Here is a 21,920-nt window from a genome sequence, read left to right as displayed (position 1 = left end):
GCGTAACACTGAACGCGCCTGCGCAATGGGTGTCGGGTCTGCTTTTTCCCAGTCCGGACGTAATCGTGGTTTTTGTTCTGCAATAGGCGGCTTAGAGGGAGAGGCTCTTTCGCCTATACCTACTGTAGCTTCTCCACGTATGGACCCTAAAGGCTACTGCTGCTACTACGGGGCCAGACAGTTACTGTCTCAGCTCTAGGATGTGCGTTCTTCCACTACAAGCTCTTCTGACGGAGGTAACCGCGCCCCGCGGGCAAGGAATTGCGCCTGCGTCTGAGGGGAGGGTGCGCCAGTGAAGAGCCCTACTGCGCATGTGTGACTAGAGGGGCATTCCCTGACTGTGAAGGGAAACCTGGCCGCGTCCTGTCGGGGAGGCGTTGCATTGGTCCGCTGTAGGCGTGCGGCCAAGCGGGCTGTCAGTCAGTATTTGCATTTCTCCCCATTCCCCACAGGCTCTATGCGCTATTCCTACGGTACGCTGGGAGGCTTTGGGCAAGTTACTTACCCAACCTGGGGTTTAGTGTCCTCAGCCTATCAAAAGAGGGCCTTAGACTCATTGATTTCTACGATCTCCTCCATTTCAAACACTAGTTCAGTAAAACTACAGCAGTGTTTCAGGTATTTCCATTTTGGTCGTTACTGTAATGAAGTCTGTCTTAATAAGCTTTTTCCTCCGAGGGAAAAGAGGAAGAAAATACAATTAATGAAAGTCTCATCTTACAACAAAATTATTTACTAATAAGAGTAAAAGCTAGGCCGGGTGCGGTGACTCACGCCTGTAATCCCAGCACTTTGGGAGGCAGAGGCGGGCAGATCACGAGGTCAGGAGTTGGAGACCAGCCTGGCCAACATAGTGAAACCCCGTCTCTACTAAAAATACAACAATTAGCCAGGCGTGGTGGCGGGCGCTTGTAGCCCCAGCTATTCCGGAGGCTGACGCAGGAGAATCGCTTGAGTCCGGTAGGTAGAGGTGGCAGTGAGCCAAGACCACGCCGTTGCACTCCAGCCTGGGCGACAGAGCGAGACTCCGTCTCAAAATACATAAATAAATAAAATTTAAAAATAAAAGCTAAAATTGCTTTGAAGAATTCTTTTCTGCTGTTGCAAAGTGTCATTTGCTCACCTGCTACCTTTGTCAGCAGGTATAATCTGGTTCTACCTTTTCTGTCTCTAGAGTACTCCCTCTTACCAGATTTTCACTTTCCTTTTCTCATAGTTTCTTCTGTACGCCTCAGCTTTCTTGGTGCTGATATAGTCATAGCCAAACATTTTATAAAAGTCCTTTTCTGTCCTCACAATGGTATTTGCGTTTAGGGTCTGCCAACAAGGTTGTTCATGAAAGTATTTTTCTCTTTAAGGCAATTAAAAAACAGTGGAATGGAAAAACAGTGCTGTAGTCATCCTGTAATATGCTCCTTGTCAACAATGTATACATTCCTGCTAGGTGCCATATTCATTGCTTTAAGCTCAAGTCGCATCTTACTAGTGAAGTATTCTGCCAATGAAGGTAAGTTAAGACTTGGTATATGTATGGAGCACTTCCATCTAATCACACATCTCTCTCTTGTCTTTGGTTTTCTTATATATAACATGGAGATAATAATGCCTTTTGCTTCATGTGAGTGATAAAGCATATTTAAATTTGATTATTTAACCCTGCATTCCTCAACAAGAAAAATTGTTTGATACTGGACGAAATGTGAGTCAGTAAAATACAAAAATCAAACCCTTTGGTGAAGAACCAGTCATAACATTTGACTGTTACTTCAATCAACAGGTGTTTCTGGACCTACAGCAAAATGTGTAATTGCACCTTATTTTGAAGTAGAAGGATATATTTGTTTGGTCACTTGGCATTTGTGAGGTACTTACTATTGTAATTATTGTATCAATGGTAAAGTGTCAGCATTATATTGTGCAGTCATATTGTATCAACCATATAAATTATAAGCTTTGATAAGTATGTATTTAAGAAATCTATTTTTTTATGTAAGGATTTAAGCAAACACTTTAATTCCACAAAACTGTATTGAGTACTTCTTACTAGTTATTGAGTGAAGGGGTGGGTTGCCCCTCCACACCTGTGTGTGTTTCTCATTAGGTGGAATGAAAGACTTGGAAAGGAAAGAGACACAAAGTATAGAGAAAGAAAAAAGGGGGCCCAGGGGACCGGCGTTCAGCATACGGAGGATCCCCGCCTGCCTCTGAGTTCCCTTAGTATTTATTGATCATTATTGGGTGTTTCTGGGAGAGTGGGATGTGGCAGGATCATAGGATAATAATGGAGAGAGTGTCAGCAGGTAAACACGTGAACAAAGGTCTCTGCATCATAAACAAGGTAAAGAATTAAGTGCTGTGCTTTAGATATGTATACACATAAACATCTCAATGCCTTAAAGAGCAGTATTGCTGCCAGCCTGTCCCACCTCCAGCCCTAAGGCAGCTTTCCCCATCTCAGTAGATGGAACATACAATCGGGTTTTACACTGAGGCATTCCATTGCCCAGGGACGAGCAGGAGACAGATGCGTTCCTCTTGTCTCAACTGCAAGGAGGCGCCCCTTCCTCTTTTACTAATCCTCCTCAGCACAGACCCTTTACGGGTGTCAGGCTGGGGGTCGGTCAGGTCTTTCCCTTCCCATGAGGCCATATTTCAGACTATCACATGGAGAGAAACCTTGGACAATATCTGGCTTTCCTAGGCAGAGGTCCCTGCGGCCTTCCGCAGTGTTTTGTGTCCCTGGGTACTTGAGATTAGGGAGTGGTGATGACTCTTAACGAGCATGCTGCCTTCAAGCATTTGTTTAACAAAGCACATCTTGCACAGCCCTTAATCCGTTTAACCCTGAGTTGACACAGCACATGTTTCAGGGAGCACAGGGTTGGGGTAAGGTTACAGATTATAGAACAAAATGGCATCTCCTATGTCTACTTCTTTCTACACAGTCACAGTAACAATCTGATCTCTCTTTTCCCCACAATTGAGGATACATACAATCTTGACATGACCTTTAATGGTCTGCTACTTGGAGAGTCAGATGTGTACCTAAGTCTCTACTGCAGTTAACATTTACCTGCCAGGCTAAGTATTAGCAGCAGGTTCAAAGTGCATAAGATATAGAGCTTGTCCTCAAGACTTAGTTTATTAGGAGAGACATAAATGTAAACACATCATGAAAATCCATTATAATAACTGCAATAATATGTCCTGAAGATGCAGAGATTGTCTAGAGGATAAAGTTATATATTCTGTTCGGTAGGGGATGATGTGGAGTTCAAATGGATCAGAGAACACCTTGCTGATTAGGAGACAGTTGTTCCACTAGAAGTCAAGGTGAACAAGGGTATTCAAAACAGAGGCAACAGCCTGTAAAAGGGAACAGAGGCATAAAAAAGCAGGATATGTTGTGAGAACATGTAGTTTGAAATTACCAAGCAAAAAGTTTAAGGACTCGTAGCCAGGCGCGGTAGCTCATGCTGTAATCCCAGCACTTTGGGAGGCCAAGGCGGGCGGATCACTTGAGGTCAGGAATTTGAGACCAGGCTGGCCAACATGGTGAAACCCCATCTCTACTAGAAATACAAAAAATTAGCTGGGCGTGTTGGTGTGTGCCTGTAATCCCAGCTACGAGGGAGACTGAAGCAGGAGAATGAACCCGGGAGGCAGAGACTGCAGTGAGCCGAGATCATGCCACTGCACTCCAGCCTGGGCAACAGAGCAAAACTGTCTCAAAAAGAAAAAAGAAAAAAAAAGTTTAAGGACTCAGAAGAAAGAGAAGGAGTGGTTGGCTGGAGAGAGGTTGGTAAGTCTCAGATTGTTAAGGACTTCATTTTCCATGGTAAGGAGCTGGGACTTTAGTCTCTAGGCCAGTCTGAGGGATAAGGGATACTTGAAGGATTATAAATAGGAGGGTAAAATGAGGGACTGTTATGGTAGCTGGATGGCAGTGGAAAAGACAGGAAGCTCAATAGCCAGTTAAGGGGTTATTGCAAATTAAAGCCATAGGTGATGAAGATTAACTTAGTGTTTTGGAAGTAGTAAGATAGATAAGGAGTATTCAGAACATAGAAAAGACAGGATTTGGAGAATGTATTGAATATGAAAATTAAAAGAGATAACGTATAGCTCCAAGGTTTCTGGTTTGAATGCTGAGTGGATTGATGCTGTTCTTGGCTGAGATGGAGACTATTAGGAGGAAGAGTAGATTGGGCAGAGTTTGAAAAGATTGTAGTTGAAGTCAGGAGCTATATCCTTACTGCAGTTTTCTGCAGTATCTGGCATATCATGCACATGAGGGAAATGCCAATTACATGAATAAATAGGAGGTAGGTTTTCATTTGGGTATTTATGGTGGGCAATAAGTTAAATGTTCTAGAATATAGATTTGGGGACATTAATGTTAAATTGATATTTAAAACTTAAGGAACAGAGAGAGGACTCATGCAGAATGAGAAAATAAAGAGGGCCAAACTCCAAGGAATGCCAGCATTTAAGTGGCATGCGGACACTCAGAAAAGCATTAAGGAGACATCCTTAGCGAGATGGGATAACTAAATGCACATGACTCATAGAAAGGAAAGAAAGTTTGAAGACTGAGAAAGAATTGCAACATCATGATAAGCTAAAGATTAAAGGATACCCTTTAGAATTAAGAATGAGAAGACGTTTGATAATCTCAGAGAGGTGTTAGTTTCAGAAATCAGATTACTTGGAGATAAGACCTGAATGGAAAGTGAGTAAAGGGCAGATAAAGAATGTTGATACTGTTTCAGGGAGAGATGGAGAAGGTATGGTAGCTAGAGGGAGTAGTATTTTATATTTTGTTTTTCAGATGGGAGAGTTTTGAGCATGTTTGTAGGCCAAGGGCAGTAAGCCAATTAGTAGAGAGGAAGATAAAAAAGATACACTGGGGCAGGTGTGGTGGCTCACGCCTATAATCCCAGCACTTTGGGAGGCCGAGGCGGGTGTATCACAGGGTCAGGAGATCGAGACCATCCTGGCTAACACAGTGAAACCCCATCTCTACTAAAAATACAAAAGATTAGCCAGGCATGGTGGTGGGTGCCTGTAGTCCCACGTACTCGGGAGGCTGAGGCAGGAGAATGACTTGAACCTGGGAGGCGGAGCATGCAGTGAGCTGAGATCACGCCATTGCACTCCAGCCTGGGCAACAGAGCAGGACTCCATCTCAAAAAAAAAAAAAGATACGCTAAAGCCAAAGGAAATGGAACCAAGGAAATGGAACCAATCTGAGGAGAAGGGAAGATTTCTTTGTTTTGTTTTGAGTCGGAGTCTCGCTCTGTCTGGAGTGCACTGGCGCTATCTCAGCTCACTGCAACCTCCACCTCCCAGGTTCGAGCATTCTCTTGCCTCAGCCTCCTGAGTAGCTGAGATTACAGGCATGTGCCACCATGCTCAGCTATTTTTTTTGTATTTTTAGTAGAGACGTGGTTTCACCATGTTGGCCAGGCTGGTCTCAAACTCCTGACCTCAAGTGATCCACCCGCCTTGGCCTTCCAAAGCGCTGGGATTACAGGCATGAGCCACTGCACCCAGCCAGAAGGGAGGGTTTTAAAGGGGAGATTGGATGAATAGTGGGGCCTTAGCCCCTTCCTCTGGGGCTGAAGGGAATCCAGTGAATGCCATGTAGAAAGATATGTTAGTGTGGGCAGGAGATGTGTGGAGGGAAGTCACATAACATGTTGTCATATGGTCTGGGATCGGCCATGAAAGGACTGCAAGAAAACCACTGAAAAGCAAGAACAAGCTAAAGAACAGTGACAAGGGTTTGAAAGTTGTAATCCAAAGTCCCCCCTTCTTATGTGCACATGTTGGCTTATGTGTATCATGATGGATCATGAGAAGTATCATTGGAGGATAACAGAGTATGAGTTAAGTCTAGCATTTAACTGAGAAAAGGGAGATGTTTTGACTATGCTTTGAATGATGGGGTAAGTTGAACAGGCAGATATTTAAATTCAGGTGAACATTTATTAAGTTCCTACTAAGTGCCAGGTATATGAACCTGACAAACGTGGTCCATTTCTTGTAAGGATCTTCCATTCCATTTCACTTCACACACTTCCAATGAGACAAGTAGTGCCATAGAGGTTTAGAGGTAGTGCTATAAGAACAGAGATGAATAAAGAATTGATTCTGATTAGTTTGAGAAGGTCAAGAGAAACCGCAGGAGAGAGGAAGAAAGTGTTCTGGATAGACAGTGTCCACTTGGCTATTTTTCCCATACATTTGGCCAATTTTGGTTTAATGTGACTGAGAGAAGCAAGCAAATATCTTCAAAAGTGGGGAAAATGCATTCCTGAAAATAGTACCCAATAAAGTTTATGTTTATCCTTGGCAAAATTGTAAAGCAAGTTGTTTGTAAGCATTTAGAAGAGACGAGTAACAGTTAAGATGAAGTCATACCACCAAACCTCACTTCCTAATTCTATTGATTTGCAATTTAGGATGTAGCTTTCCAGCTCATCAGTGGGTTTGGATGTGTCCAAGTATTTCCTCTCAGCCCTAAAGGTAGCAGAGCCCTAGGCCAGTTGCCTTTTGCCTCAGATAGTTTCCTTCTTTACCTCAGTGTACCATTTATCCCAGAGTGCCAAACAAATATTAATGTTTTCTGTGTGTACCATGATATAAAACAGATTGGAAAACTCTTAAGGGAATGTCGTAGACAGAGTGTACCTCAATTTTAGCAAGGCAAAGAAGTCACAAGAAGAATTAGGAGCTGAGTAATAATTCAGCAGGTCAGTTCATAACTGTTTGATGAGTCGGTGTTGATTGATGGTCAATTTAGCAGGCAGTCTCTAATGCCATGCCACAGAGCTTTCTTTGCTTAGTCCTAGCCTCCTCAATGTATTTATTAGCAACTTGGTTGAAGACATGAGAGGCTGTTTAACAAATTCAAGGATAATGAAAAGCCGAATGGGATAGGGATAGCTAATACATTAGGTGAATTGATGAAAAAACCCAAAGGAGCAAAGGCAACTGGAAGAAACTTAATATAACCAGTAGTAAAACCAGCTTTTAAGTTTTAAAACAATTATAAGTTATACTGTATATAAACATACATAGAATAAAATACATAGTTAAAAAACATTTCTGTTACATTTCAGAAAACAAGTATGATTATCTTCCAACTACTGTGAATGTGTGCTCAGAACTGGTGAAGCTAGTTTTCTGTGTGCTTGTGTCATTCTGTGTTATAAAGAAAGGTAAGTCTTGAAATGGTGCTATATACTTGTTAATCACAGGACCAAAAAATGTTAGAACTGGAAGAAATTTTATATCATTTAGCTTAGTCCATTAAATTTTATATGAGGAAGCTAAGATAGAAACATAAGTATGTTTTAGAGGTGGAGAAACAAGCTCAAAGAGAAAGTGTTATGCAGAGCTGCATAGGAAGGGGAGGAACTGGGACACCAACTCATGTTTCCTAATGCCCTTCCTATTACTCTGTCTTGTTACTTGTTCTGTGATAGTTTCATGCAGTGTTAGTTTTTATTCAAATTAAAGATTTGCTAAATCATGTGCTGTCTAACTTGAGATGTATCATATTTCAAAATAGTTCCCATTTCCTACAGGGAAGGTAGCATAGTGCACAGGCATCAAAGAGACTGTTGTGGGGCAGATTATTTTCTCTGAGCTCCAGTTTTCTGAGCTATCACATAGGGATACTAACTCCTTTCTCAAATGTAAAGTATGTAGCCTTCCATGGAATGTATATGCTCTTTATATTAATTCTTCACCTTAGTTCCCCAATTATTGCACCTCCGCTCCCTCTGCCTCTTTCATATACCTTCACACATGAGGTAAACATAAACTTTAGAGCATTAAAGTGTTTGCCCAGCAAGATGTCTTTTCATACTCCAGGGTTTCAAACTTTGCAGTTTCTCATTAGTGACTACTTTTCTTAGTCTCATAAAACTCATGCATTATTTGCAGGGCCTTAAACTGCCTTTGTTTTCTTTTTGTTTTACATTCTCTCTGCTACAGTGCCTAAGTTTTTAGAAACCTAGAGATGGAATAATAACTGACTAGGATTACTAAAAGTAAACTTTCTCTAGTTCCATATATATAAATTTCGATTTAGTATCCCCCTTTCCTGATTTGCCCTGGGGGGCAAAAATTCCAGTATGAAAGCTTGATTTTTTTTTTTTTTTAACTTATTCTAACTTGTTGATCTCCCTCTTGGCCTTATGCTCTTACAGTAGTAAGAGAAACCACATATGTATTCTGAGTTGCCTTAAGTAATACTTCTGTTATCTCAAATTAACGGGAATTAGGATAACCAGTAGTCCTAAGGTTGTTGCTGGTTGTCAGTGATGAAACTGGTGGGTTGAAGAGACAGTAATGAAATGGAGGCACATTTATAAAGCTCCCTTTAAAGAATTGTATCAGTAATCAAGTGCAGTGTAATTTCTTTAAAAATGTGGGCATTCTCATCAAGGTCATTTATTTACACTGTATTTCTTTCTAAGATCATCAAAGTAGAAATTTGAAATGTGCTTCCTGGAAGGAATTCTCTAATTTCATGAAGTGGTCCATTCCTGCCTTTCTTTATTTCCTGGATAACTTGATTGTCTTCTATGTCCTGTCCTATCTTCAACCAGTAAGTAAACATGAAAAAGAAAATATCATTGAAAGATATGGAGAAATAAATCCCAGAATTTTTTATCATTTTGATTGGCATTGTTAGTTTCTCATTGTCCTCACTGGCCTTGCTTAGATTTCCCCAGAATTATCTGAGTACTGAATTATCAATATGCATGCCAGATTCTCTTAAATGGTCAAGATTACTGTATTAAACTGGGCGGACTACCATGGGGGAGTTGCTCCCTAGACCAAGAAATCTGAAGCCACCTCTTTTTATGTAACCCTAATTAGTATGCCTATTTTCTAAGACGTCCTGTGGCCACTAACCTCTAATATTAATCTCAGCATCCAGGACCTCATCCAAGAAAACTTCCCTGATAAACTCACAAAGTTACACACTCAATGTACCTTTCTTACACCTGTTTTAATGTAGTTTATATGAATTTTATTTGTATGGTTTTCTTTTCTGTTAGTCCTATCATTTAACCAACAAGTTCTTCAAGGGTAGGGATCATGTCCTCCCAACTAGAAATGCCATCTATAACTGATAATGCTGGAAACACTTCTCATCTTTCTTGGCATCCTTTGTGTCAGTTTAGAAAGCCATTAGTAATCCGAACTGGAGTTTGGTTTTCTGCTTTCACCTATTACTCAGTTTGGGTCACAATAGGTCACATGTATATTTCCCTTTAATGTTTTATAAAATGGAGGTTTCTATTGCCTTTATTGCCAAAATGTGTTTTAAATTTCTTTAAAAAGTAGATTCAGGCATTTGATTTTAAATAGGATTTCTATTGCTACCAGTCTTCTCTGTGAAGTTTCTTAAATATAAGCAAATCAGTTTTAGAGTGGGATGAAAAAGAGGGCTCAAGATAGAACTGTATTAGCCTGTTCTCACACTGCTAATAAATACATACCCAAGACTGGGTAATTTATAAAGGAAAGAGGTTCAATAGACTCACAGTTCCACAAGGCTGGGGAGGCCTCACAGTCATGGCAGAAGGCGAAAGAGAAGCAAAGTCATGTCTTACATGGCAGCAGACAAGAGAGCTTGTGCTGGGGAACTCTCATTTATAAAACTGTCAGATCTCGTGAGACTTACTCACTACCAGGAGAACAGTATGGGGGAAACCTCCGCCATGATTCAATTATCTCCACCTGGCCCGGCCCTTGACCTGTAGGGATTACAATTCAAGGTGAGATTTGGGTGGGACACAGCCAAACCCTATCAAGAATGATAGTAGAAAACAGGTGTTTGACTTTCCATAATTTAGAAGCTGTGTAACTAGGCAGGCCCAGCTGCTTTAAGTTTCAGTTACCCCCTCTATAAAATAAATAATAATAATAATAATAATATACTAGTTCAAAGGCAGGGAACTGGGCCAGTTGATCACCTGAAGTTTTCTTCGGCTCTGTAATGCATGTTGCTAATAAGTGTCCAGTCCATCTAGAATCTGTTCTCTCCTAAATTCTTCCGTTTTTGAGAATTGCTGCCCCCAACAAAGTTATGCAAATTCAATACATTTGATTGTATTTTATCACAGATTCACTCTAAATTTGTGTCTCTTTTCTGTGTCCCCCAGTACCAAAGCAAAATGGCATCTTCCTTATTTTTCTTCCAGCTTATTGCTTTGCCCTTCCTTCCTGATTGTGAACAACCATGTATCTTACAGAATAAAACACATGCATACTCTGTGTATTGCTGTGCCTGAGCCTATTGAAGGAATTAAATAGAGATGCATGGAACGTTTGGGCCAAAGAGCTCTGTTGTTTTATTTATTTTATCCTCTTGCATGGAAGGAGTTTTCAGAATTTTCAGAATTCATCAAGCCAGTCAGGCTGCATGGTTAGGCACTTTTGCACTGCCCTTAATGTGATTGATCAAGGCCACTATTTCTACACTTCGCAGCCACTTTCCTCTTCTCCTCTTACTCATCTCCTAACTAGGGGTTCACAGGCATTTGCCTACAGAGAAGTACACTGAGAAAACCTTAAAATGGTGGTTCCCATAAGAATTTAATAGAAAAACAACAATGTTATATTCTCGGAGTTGTTGCCATTTTTAATTGAGTTTTATCTTTAATTTAGCTGCATATTAGCCATGTTTGTTTTAATTAGTGGGTATATATGACTGTTAGTATCTTTTGGGGTTTAATCACCTTAAAGTGATAGCAAGCAGGAAGGCAGGGTGAAGTACATCCTAAGATTTGCATTAAAAAATTATTACTGTTGTCAGATCTAATTATGGGCAGCAATGATGGAATTTCATGCTTTCTGAGCATAATGTGTACATGTTCAGATTAATACTCTCATGTGTGAAATAGGACTGAATTCGTAAAAACAAATGGTTTTAAAATCTGGCTGATACATTTCTAAGTGTTTAGAACAACTTGAATCAGTGTGCAGGGCTGTCAAGTATGAGTTTGGTATTGAGTTACTGCAGTTCAACCAGGAAAATTGATACAATTCCTAGAATGGTAAAGATGCTTAAAAAAATCTATACTTCAATTTTCTCACTATATTAATGAGCCATACAATACCTACCTTCTGTGTGACCATAGAAACAGTGTTAAAAATCCATAAGGCGCTTTGAGAACTTTGAAAAGTAGGCTTCATAAGCATAGCAACTGTCATTTCTAGACGTAAACCTTTAGAATTTATAAGTAATTTCAGATCTGTATATAAAGATTATTTACACAGGCAATGCCTGGACAATAATTTGATCATATCTACATAAATTTGACAAGCGACAAAACTGGAATTTAATCCTTAGTTGAAATTGCTACCTTAATAACCCCTCTGTTTTTTGACCAAAAAGCTTTTTTTGTCAGGTGAACTGCCAAGCTAGGACATTTCTGAGGTCAGTACTTCGTTTGGACTGTAACTGTATCTTCTCTTTCTTTCTAGGCCATGGCTGTTATCTTCTCAAATTTTAGCATTATAACAACAGCTCTTCTATTCAGGATAGTGCTGAAGTAAGTAACTTGCTGTGAAAACATATATCATACTTTAAAATAACATAGCCCGGTTTCAAATGATATACCCAGAACACTGAGCCCTCAGAATCCCAAAGCCAGGAGTTTTGTTCCTAATTGGCTTTGTGTACTGGGCACGTTTAAGCCATGTAGAAAGTAGCTCCAGTGCTAGTCCATCTAAATCCTCTGTGATCAGATGAATGAAAATGTCTTGAGCATCTTAAAAATGAGATAATTGACTGTGTTATAGTTAGTATTTTCATATTTAGTGCCAGATTTTCAACAAAGAATTAATGAGCTTTTTATGCAAAATCTTTCTGCAGTAATAGGGAAGCAAATGGTTCCTAAGATTGTTAATATATTTGTAATTTGGAGTTTGGAGATGATAGATAATGGCCAATTTTTTATTAAACTATTTGAGATGAGGACGTGATTTAAGCACTAATTAGCAGAGGGTGTATGTGAAGAATCTAGTCAAAATTACAGTTAAGAAGGGTAGGTTTTTAAACTTTTAAAAATGTTATCACCAATTTTTACTATCTCCAAGAGGACCGTTGAATAGTATAAACATTTTTAAGTAAATTAAGCTCCCTTCAAAGCAAAAGCCAGAGTGTCCTAAGGCAGGAAGATGGTACAGGATCTGGATACTTAACTTCAGTTTAATTTCTTATTTAATGATAATGTTTAAAAAATAAAATTAATTTCTTATTAAATTTGTTGTTTTTTTAAATTTTACATTCTTTTTGATTTATTGATTCTCAGTGTGCTGTGTGATAGTATGTTCTTTCATAATTTGTGTATATGAAAGGGTGACTGGCTTGGTACAAAGATTTAATTTGTTGAGTCCATGATATACTTAATATATAAATTATATAAGATTCCTGATATATTTTCTTTTACCCTGAGGAAACATTTAATTTGATAGTTAATGTGAGAGATAAGGAAAAAGTGAACAATACGTTTAGCCCAGTTTAAATGTTAGAGTACATCGAAGTTTGTTCTATGTATCTGTTTGTCAATTTATTTGTGAACTGTGAAAATAATTCTTTAACTAAAAAAATGATATTCCAAAAACATTTTGAAGTCTTTGAAATCAGTTTGAATCTCACTTTGTAGTATAAAAAGTTGACTTTTGAGAAAATGTCTGCAAGCAATAATATTTGTATATTGATTCCTGTGATAGATTAGCGATGCACTTCTGTGAAGATAAATAAAATGGTTCCAAGACCATTTCCATATTCCAAGATGATAAAAGGATCACTGTTTAATAAGGGAGTACAGGTCTCAAAAACATGTCTTTTTAAAGTGTCATTTACTTTAAATGAGTACAGATGGTATTATACTGAAATTGTATAATATAAAAATATTACATCAAAATTACATCAATTTAAAACTGAATTTTACTAAAGACTAAAAGTATGTATTGCCTGACTTGAAATTGGCCAGTAGCTTTAGTCCTATCCTGTAGTAAGTATTCCTTGTTAAATTTTTAAGCATTTAACTATTTGTATTAAGAAAGTTCATTCTAAGTTTAAATCTAAATCTATTTATACTATACATGTTAAATATTTGCTTTTAATACTAATTATAATATTGATTACATTTTGCTAATTTTAATAATAACTAACACTGGTATGAATTAAAGTTCAAAAAAATTTCTACATACTTTCTTATTTTCAGAGGAATAATACTGATTCTTAGACATATATTTGCTTTGTTGTTGACATCTCTCTGTTTTGCGTCCTTGGAAAATAACATGCTAATAATCTAATATTGTCTTTTATGAGAATGCCTTTTAAGTATTTTATTACTTTTTTTTTTTTTTTTTTTTAAGACAGAGTCTTACTCTGTCACCCAGGCTGGAGTGCAGTGGCACCGTCTTGGCTCATTGCAACCTCCTCTTCCCGTCTTCAAGCAATTCTTGTGCCTCAGCCTCCCAAGTAGCTGGGACTACAGGTGCACACCACCACGCCCAGCTAATTTTTGTATTTTGAGTAGAGACAGAGTTTCACCATTTTGGCCAGGCTAGTCTCAAAACTCCTGACCTCAGGTGATCCGCCCACCTTGGCCTCCCAAGGTGCTGGGATTACAAATGTGAGCCACTACGCCTGGCCTTACTACATTTTTTAACTCTTTTTTTCTAATTGTGGTGAAAAAAAAATTTACCATCTTAACAATTTTTTGGGTGGGGGGCGGGGGGGTATGGAGTCTTGCTCTGTCGCCAGGCTGGAGTGCAGGGTCGCAATCTCAGCTCACTGCAACCTCCGCCTCTTGGGTTCAAGCAATTCCCCTGCCTCAGCCTCCGAAGTAGCTGGTATTACAGGCACGTGCCACCACGCCCGGCTAATTTTTTGTATTTTGGTAGAGACAGGGTTTCACCATGTTGGCCAAGATGGTCTCGATCTCCTGAACTTGTGATCCACCTGCCTCGGCCTCTCAAAATGTTGGGATTACATGCGTGAGCCACCGTGTCCAGCCCATCTTAACAATTTTTAAGCGTACACTTTAGTAGTGTTAAGTATATTCATGTTGTTTTGAAGTAGATGTTGAACTCTTTCACCTTACAAATTTGAAACTCTAAGTCCATTAAACAACTCTCCTTTCCCCGCCTCACCCTAACCCCTGATAACTACCATTTCACTCTCTGTTTCTATGAATTTGACTACTTTAGATTCCTCGTATGAATAGAATCATACAGTATTCGTCTTTTTGTGACTGGCTTATTTCACTTAGCTTAGCATATTGTCTTCACGGTTCATCCATGTAGCATGTGACAGGATTTCCTTCCAATTTTTAAAGCTGAAAAATATCTCATTGATGTATATGCTTTTACTACATTTTGAAGTCAACTTTGTTCTATTTTGATCTTTTTGGAGTTGGTGGAGTGCATTGTTTTTCCCTATTTAATTTACTCTTTGTGAATCATTTGATGGTCTTTTTGCCCTTTGTGATTAAATTTTGACCTAGAAGTAGCAGCTTAATAGTTCTATCACATATTCTTTGTTTGTCACTTTTCATTTAGAATATTAAATCTGTTGTCTTATACTTTATTGTAGCAGAACTATCAAATACCTTTCCCATACAGGTAAAGAATACAAGGCTACAAAATAAAATAAAATAATTAAAAAAAATTTTTTTAAAGAAAAAAAGATAAATAATTTTTAAAAATTTTTAAAAAGAATATAAGGCTACAAAAGCAGGCAAAAGTAAGTCTGGTAACTACTGCAGGAATTACTTGGAGGCATTTAATAGAAAAAATTATATCTAATTATTTTTTTAAAAAAAAAATAAAATTATAAAAAAATATTATTGCATTTTTTAGGATTCATTTATTATGATTTGTTCTTTGAAGTATAAGCCACTGGTTCATGGTAGAAACTGGTAGCAGGCATTATGCCTTGTAGCTTGCTTCCCTGGTTTGCTTGTAACCTAAGCAAAGTTGTACAATCTTGTTTGCTTTAGCTTTGGGAAATAATACCAACCTAAACATTGAGATTGGAGGCAAAAGATAACCAAGACCAGCACTTATTTTTACCTAAAAAATGTATATGTTTCTCTGACTTCCTCAAAGAGAAGGTATGGAAAAAAATTATTTAAAAATAAATTTTGAAACATAGTGGATGTCTAGGAAGTAAGGGTAAAGTTTAGTTACTGTCTGAAACAGCAGAAGAACAAAGAAAAGTGCCACTCAGTAGTAGTATAAGCATTTCTCCAGAATCATTCATTCACTTGATAAATTTTCTCTGTGATTTCTCATTATAAATCTGCCCCTTGTCACTCTCTTTGTGCTACTAAGAAATGTGTTTTGTACAGTTTCTTGAGAAAACAATTATATGAGTCTTTCCATTTAATTGTCTTCATACCCTGCATTAGTTTACTACCACCAAATACAGAAGTGCTCTTATCTGACACAATTTGAACCTATTGGTTAGTTGCTAGGAAAACTTATAGTGGTGAATCATATACGTAAGTATATATAGAAAATATCTAAACAATTTATTTTAACTTAGAATATGTAAATATACATGTATTCATCATTCTTCTAATGTTGAACTAAAGCCCCTTCTTTGAGTATGTGTTACTGATTGAAGTTCCTTAGCTCACCTATATGTTATTAGAAAACAGCTTTTTATCTTCTGAATGATTTACCTTCACTTAGTCTTCCCGAAGTGTTCAACTTAGTTTTCATAAAAACAGCTTCTTGTCTTTTACTCATAGTTTATCATTTATGTAATCTTTATGTAGTGACAACAGTGAGGTCACCTGGCAAAAACATGTTTAGGAACAGAGATTCTGTGAGCAAACAATTCACTTGGGAGGAGAGGCCCTCAGGAAGAGTAGCCTTCTAGCCACAGGCATTCGGCTCCGAGCATCCATTACTATGTTTCACCGAGGCAGTGGAGAGAGGAGTGAAGTGAGCTTCCACTGTTGTGTATCAGTTAAACCGAAGAACAAATTCGGTCATGCAGACTCAGTTGTCATTTCAGATTGTCAGCTGACTTTACAGGGTAATTTATTAAGCTTTGTTTTCTTTCCTAAAAATCTACCATTTTTAATTTTTAGCTTAATCCTTAATAAATTTTACGTTCCTTAGAGCATTACCTTGAATGAGTAATTGTTTACAGAAGGTGTTTTCTAGCTTAAGGATTTCTTTCTTTTTTCTTAATATTAGTGAAAAATGTATAGCTGCTACAAAACTTTTAGAGGAACTATACATTATGTCATTGCCTCACTTGTATGTGATTTGCAAAAATTATATAATTTTTTTTGTAAAATGGACACCCATTTTTTATCTCTGTGGTCATTCTGTTTGTTTTCTGCTACTTAATGTGTACCAGCTGCACCTTCAGAAATTTAAGTGGTTAGTTCACAGTTTCTTACCTGATGGCATAAGGCTGTGCTAACGCCATCAGTAAGTTCTAGATCTGGCTATTTGAAAATTACATACATATGAGAAAGCATATAATAGTGTGCACAGGTATGCTGCTATCTAGGCTAGTCTGTGCATTTAGCAGTTTCAGAGCATGAAGCTTTATATGCACACAACTTCCTATATGTGCATCCTGGAAACTTAGAATTATACTTAGGAAGCGTGATGATGCAGAAGGAAGACATACAAAACCATGGATCCGATCCCTTCTTTAGTCTTTAAGTACATGACCTTAGGGACATCTGTTATGTTAACTGTTTCCTCCCTTAGAGCAGAAATGCCTAAGTGTATGGTAGGTGCTCAATAAATGCTCCAATGATATAAAAATTCTCATAACTTCTGATTCTCACCTATTGCTTTACACTTCTGCATTTTTTATGTTCCTCTTTTTTTCTTGGTGTTCCCCTTCTTTGCCTAACTAACTGATCTTCAAACATCAAGATTTTGTTCCCCCAAGAGGCCTCCTGACGACGCCAATGAGAGTGAGATATTCCTCTTTGTCAGCATTGTACATTCTTGTTGCCTTTGCATAGAGACTCTTCCCTCTGCCTAGGTATATCACCACCTCCTTTTTCACATGATAAACTTCAATTTATTTTTCATCTTTTAGCTCAAGTGTCATTTCCTCTTTGAAGCAATACCTGACTATTTACAGATTCTAGTGTTGCTCAGTTTACTCCAGTTGTCCCATTAATCACTTTTCACACATACTGAAATCATTTAGTTTCATTGTTTTCTCACTGTTAAAGCATAAATTCCTTGAACATGGAGATGTCATCTTTATCTCCCCAGATTGCCTGGCACGTAGTAGCTGCTTATTAAACATCTGTTGAATAGCATGAATCAGCAAAATGGAATAATAATAGTACATGTCCTTTATATCTCACAAGTTTGTTGCTAAGGAAAATAAATAAAGGATTGTTAGGACTTTGTAAACTGAAATACTACCCAAAATAACATTTTTCTTTGGCTTGTCAGCCAGCAGTTTGCTGTTTAATGCTCTATGATTAGGCCATGGATCTAGAGCCGACCTTCTCCTTTAAATCTTTTTTGGGTTATGGACACCTTTAAAGATTTGACAAAGCTTTGCAGGATCTCCTACATAGGGGGAAATTAATCTATACACAGGATTTCTGAAGCTCATCTACATTCTTTCTGGTTCTAGGAAACCAGGTTGAGAATCTCTGCTGTAACTTTATAGTACAACAAAAGTTATTGTGTCAGAGGTCCAAGATAGCTCTAGAGGTAGAAAGGAGGCCATGTTAAACTTGTAGGTTAAAAGGAAACCTACACAGAAGGGAAATGACTTGAGCAGCCTTAGGGGATAGGTGTTATAAAAATGAATTAAAACATTAAATTTGAGAGACAGGCACCAACAGGTTTTCTCTGAACTTGAATGGTAGGAAATGCTAGCAAAAACTGGGTCCAGTTTATTCAACCAAATACTCAAGTGACTGAGTTTTCAGTAGAAACTATTGATACGGGGGGAAAACAGTAGTAAAATCTTGTTTTTCATCTTTGAACAGGAGGCGTCTAAACTGGATCCAGTGGGCTTCCCTCCTGATTTTATTTTTGTCCATTGTGGCCTTGACTGCCGGGACTAAAACTTTACAGCACAACTTGGCAGGACATGGATTTCATCACGATGCCTTCTTCAGCCCTTCCAATTCCTGCCTTCTTTTCAGAAGTGAGTGTCCCAGAAAAGACAATTGTACAGCAAAGGAATGGACTTTTCCTGAAGCTAAATGGAACACCACAGCCAGGGTTTTCAGTCACATCCGTCTTGGCATGGGCCATGTTCTTATTATAGTCCAGTGTTTTATTTCTTCAATGGCTAATATCTATAATGAAAAGATATTGAAGGAAGGGAACCAGCTCACTGAAAGCATCTTCATACAGAACAGCAAACTCTATTTCTTTGGCATTCTGTTTAATGGGCTGACTCTGGGCCTTCAGAGGAGTAACCGTGATCAGATTAAGAACTGTGGATTTTTTTATGGCCACAATGCATTTTCAGTAGCCCTTATTTTTGTAACTGCATTCCAGGGCCTTTCAGTGGCTTTCATTCTGAAGTTCCTGGATAACATGTTCCATGTCTTGATGGCCCAGGTTACCACTGTCATTATCACAACAGTGTCTGTCCTGGTCTTTGACTTCAGGCCCTCCCTGGAATTTTTCTTGGAAGCCCCATCAGTCCTTCTCTCTATATTTATTTATAATGCCAGCAAGCCTCAAGGTCTGGAATATGCACCTAGGCAAGAAAGGATCCGAGATCTAAGTGGCAATCTTTGGGAGCGTTCCAGTGGGGTAAGTTTGTGAGGGTGCTCCTTTTTGCTTGTTCTTCCCAAATTTAAAGCATAGTTAATTCAAGGAAAAAGATAAAATCAGTACTGATTTGTCAAAGAATGTATTGGATCTCTGACTTTTAAAACCGAATCAACAAACATTCCTTGGACTCCTGATGTTTGCAACGGCTCATGATCAATGCTGTCAGGTGTAGAGAAAAAGTATAAGTCAATCTCAAGGACCTTATGTGTTATTTCATAGAATACTATAGAATTATACACCTGGAAGATACCTCACAGGTTGTCTTGTCCTGTCTCCATAGTTTTACAAGTGAAGAAACAGGCAAAATGGTTTACAGATAATCAGTGAAAGAACTGGTACACCTATATCTGACTCCAAGTCCGTTTCTCTTTCTGTTCCACCATAGTTAGGGAAATAAGCTCATTTGTGAGAGAAGTTGGCCTTTCATATTAATAAGTCTTGTTAAATAGAAAGCCTGGCTCATCAGTCCTCCCTGTGGTTATTCATAAGCCAGTATGCCAGAAGGGCAGGGTTTGTTTATTTCACTAGAAAGGTAGTTTTCAAAAGGATCCTTGCAAGGCAAGTAGGAGGAAAATATTTTCTAGAAAAATGCTTATGCAATTATTCTGAATATCTCCCAGTTGCTTGCAATTGTTTTGGAAGGCTCTGTCAATCATTTTATTGGCAAATTAATGATCTCTTTGAAGATTCAATTAAGGAGTTAAATATATGTTAAATAAGTGAAATAGACATCTAGCTTTAGATTTACAATTTTCTTGAACACACAAAATATGAAATATTTTATACAATGAGCATTTCACTCTTTGGGAAAAATAATCTATTGCTTAATAACATTCATGGCAGAGCTTGCCTGGGTGTAATGCCTCTTGTCGTGATTCAACAGATTCTAAAGATGAAAAAATTAGGATCTTGAGTTTCAGATACCCTGCTCTTAGCCAGAGTGTATATCCAGAAGTCCTATATTATTTTCCAACAGCTGATAATGCCATTTGCTCTAATTTTTAAGCAAAAGAAAATATATAGGTAACAAGGCCTATGAAGGCCTATTTCTCTAACCTTTAATCATTTTTCTGCAATACCAGCAGGTGGTGCTCCTCACTTTGCTCATGATAGCTTTGAAATTTTGAGTACTGAGTACACTTCACTTTTTTATCCTCTCATACTTCTATAGTTAACTTTCCAAGAATGCAAGTATTTATTTAATTTGGCCAGGTTATATCTATAGCTTAATGAGGTAAGATCAGTGATTCGTTAGTAAGGTTTCCCCTTAGTAATCTTTAAAAATGCTACCTTTCCAGTTTTGTTCTAATTACTGCTTTCATGTTTCCTTTTAGGATGGAGAAGAACTAGAAAGACTTACCAAACCCAAGAGTGATGAGTCAGATGAAGATACTTTCTAACTGGTACCCAGATAGTTGGCAGCTCTCTTGAACCTTATTTTCACATTTTCAGTGTTTGTAATATTTATCTTTTCACTTTGATTAACCGGAAATGTTTCTAAATCATAATATTCTTTGCATATATCTAGCTACTCCCTAAATGATTCCATCCAAGGCTTAGAGTACCCAAAGGCTAAGAAATTCTAAAGAACTGATATAGGAGTAATAATATGAAGAATTCATTCACATCTCAGTACTTGATAAATCGGCAAGATATATTTGCAGATTATTTTCCTTGGCCTTCAAGCTTCCAAAAAACTTGTAATAATCATGTTAGCTTGTATATACACATAGAGATCAATTTGCCAGATATTCACAATTATGTAGTTCTAGTTAACATGCCAAAGTCTTCCCTTTTTTAACATTATAAATAATCTACGTTGTTTCTTGAATTTTGAGGCCCTAGAGATAGTCATTTTGCAAGTAAAGAGCAATGGGACCCTTTCTAAAAATGTTGGTTGAAGGACCTAAATACCTGGCCATACCATACATTTGGGATGATGTAGTCTGTGCTAAATATTTTGCTGAAGAAGCAGTTTCTCAGACACAAAATCTCAGAATTTTAATTTTTAGAAATTCATGGGAAATTTGATTTTTGTAATAATCTTTTGATGTTTTAAACATTGGTTCCCTAGTCACCATAGTTACCACTTGTATTTTAAGTCATTTAAACAAGCCATGGTGGGGCTTTTTTCTCCTCAGTTTGAGGAGAAAAATCTTGATGTCATTACTCTTGAATTATTACATTTTGGAGAATAAGAGAGCATTTTATTTTATTAGTTACTAATTCAAGCTGTGACTATTGTATATCTTTCCAAGAGTTGAGACGCTGGCTTCAGAATCATACCAGATTGTCAGTAAAGCTGATGCCTAGGAGCTTTTAAAGGGATCCTTTCAAAAAGATCACTTAGCAAACACATGTTGACTTTTAACTGATATGTGAATATTATTACTCTAAAAATAGGAAGACCAGGAATATATAAGTCGCTTTATAGTGCTACTTCACACTTACAAGTGCATGGTATTTTTCATGGTATTTTGCATGCAGCCAGTAAACTCGTAGATAGAGAAGTCAGGTGATGATTTTAAAAATTAGCAAACAAAAGTGACTTGTTCAGAGTCATGCATCTGGGTGATGATAGAAGAGTGGGCTTAACTGGCAGGCCTGTATGTTTACCGACTACCATACTGTAAATATGAGCTTTATGGTGTCATTCTCAGAAACTTATACATTTAAGTTTCATGCAGATGAATATAAGGTAATATACTATTATATAATTCATTTGTGATATCCACAATAATATGACTGGCAAGAATTGGTGGAAATTTGTAATTTAAATTATTATTAAACCTATGTCTTGTGATGCCACTCTGTCATTTAGGGTGGGATGTGGAGTTACTTTTAATCTTAAAAAATAGAGTGAGACAAAAACCTACACAACTTTTAAAACTTTCTCTTTAAGTAGATCTTTACTTCTAACAATAACAAAGGCATTTTCATCAGTTATGTGAGAAAGGAAGATTATATCTATTATGGCGATTTATTTTAAAGGTAAGGGAAATGAGGTACAGCAGGACCTTTTTAGGAAATGTGGCATACAAAACATTTTTATCTCATAAAACATAAAAATTACAAAAATA

At 37.7% G+C, this 21,920-nt stretch overlaps 1 protein-coding gene across 8 annotated transcripts; it reads left to right on the top strand.

Annotated features, from left to right (window-relative positions):
• Positions 1-7: 7 nt before the first annotated feature.
• On the top strand, positions 8-21,633 carry SLC35A5 (solute carrier family 35 member A5). 8 transcript variants are annotated; one of them, XM_030802251.1, is made up of 7 exons: positions 8-236; positions 1,359-1,507; positions 7,128-7,226; positions 8,493-8,623; positions 11,515-11,582; positions 18,039-18,199; positions 20,175-21,633. In XM_030802251.1, exons 2-7 carry the CDS (start codon positions 1,378-1,380, stop codon positions 20,213-20,215), a joined length of 630 nt encoding a protein of 209 aa, XP_030658111.1. In that variant the 5' UTR covers positions 8-236; positions 1,359-1,377; the 3' UTR covers positions 20,216-21,633. The 8 variants fall into 8 exon arrangements, with proteins under 8 accessions (XP_030658111.1, XP_003261863.1, XP_030658109.1 ...); XM_003261815.4 differs by having other exon boundaries at positions 18,039-18,819; XM_030802249.1 differs by lacking the exon at positions 1,359-1,507 and adding an exon at positions 1,778-1,864 and having other exon boundaries at positions 149-236; positions 18,039-18,819; positions 20,175-20,344.
• The last annotated feature ends 287 nt before the right edge of the window (positions 21,634-21,920 follow it).

The sequence above is a fragment of the Nomascus leucogenys genome, chromosome 21 (genome assembly GCF_006542625.1).
Source record: "Nomascus leucogenys isolate Asia chromosome 21, Asia_NLE_v1, whole genome shotgun sequence".
NCBI lineage: Eukaryota > Metazoa > Chordata > Mammalia > Primates > Hylobatidae > Nomascus > Nomascus leucogenys.
This window is presented reverse-complemented; position numbering and strand designations above follow the sequence as displayed.

Excerpts from the sequence above, each read along its gene's own strand:
- SLC35A5 (XM_030802246.1), top strand. The coding sequence starts at position 1,336 with ATGAAAGTATTTTTCTCTTTAAGGCAATTAAAAAACAGTGGAATGGAA. Across the intron at positions 1,508-7,127 it reads GAAGTATTCTGCCAATGAAG|AAAACAAGTATGATTATCTT; the intron begins GTAAGTTAAGAC and ends GTTACATTTCAG. Across the intron at positions 18,820-20,174 it reads TTTGGGAGCGTTCCAGTGGG|GATGGAGAAGAACTAGAAAG; the intron begins GTAAGTTTGTGA and ends GTTTCCTTTTAG.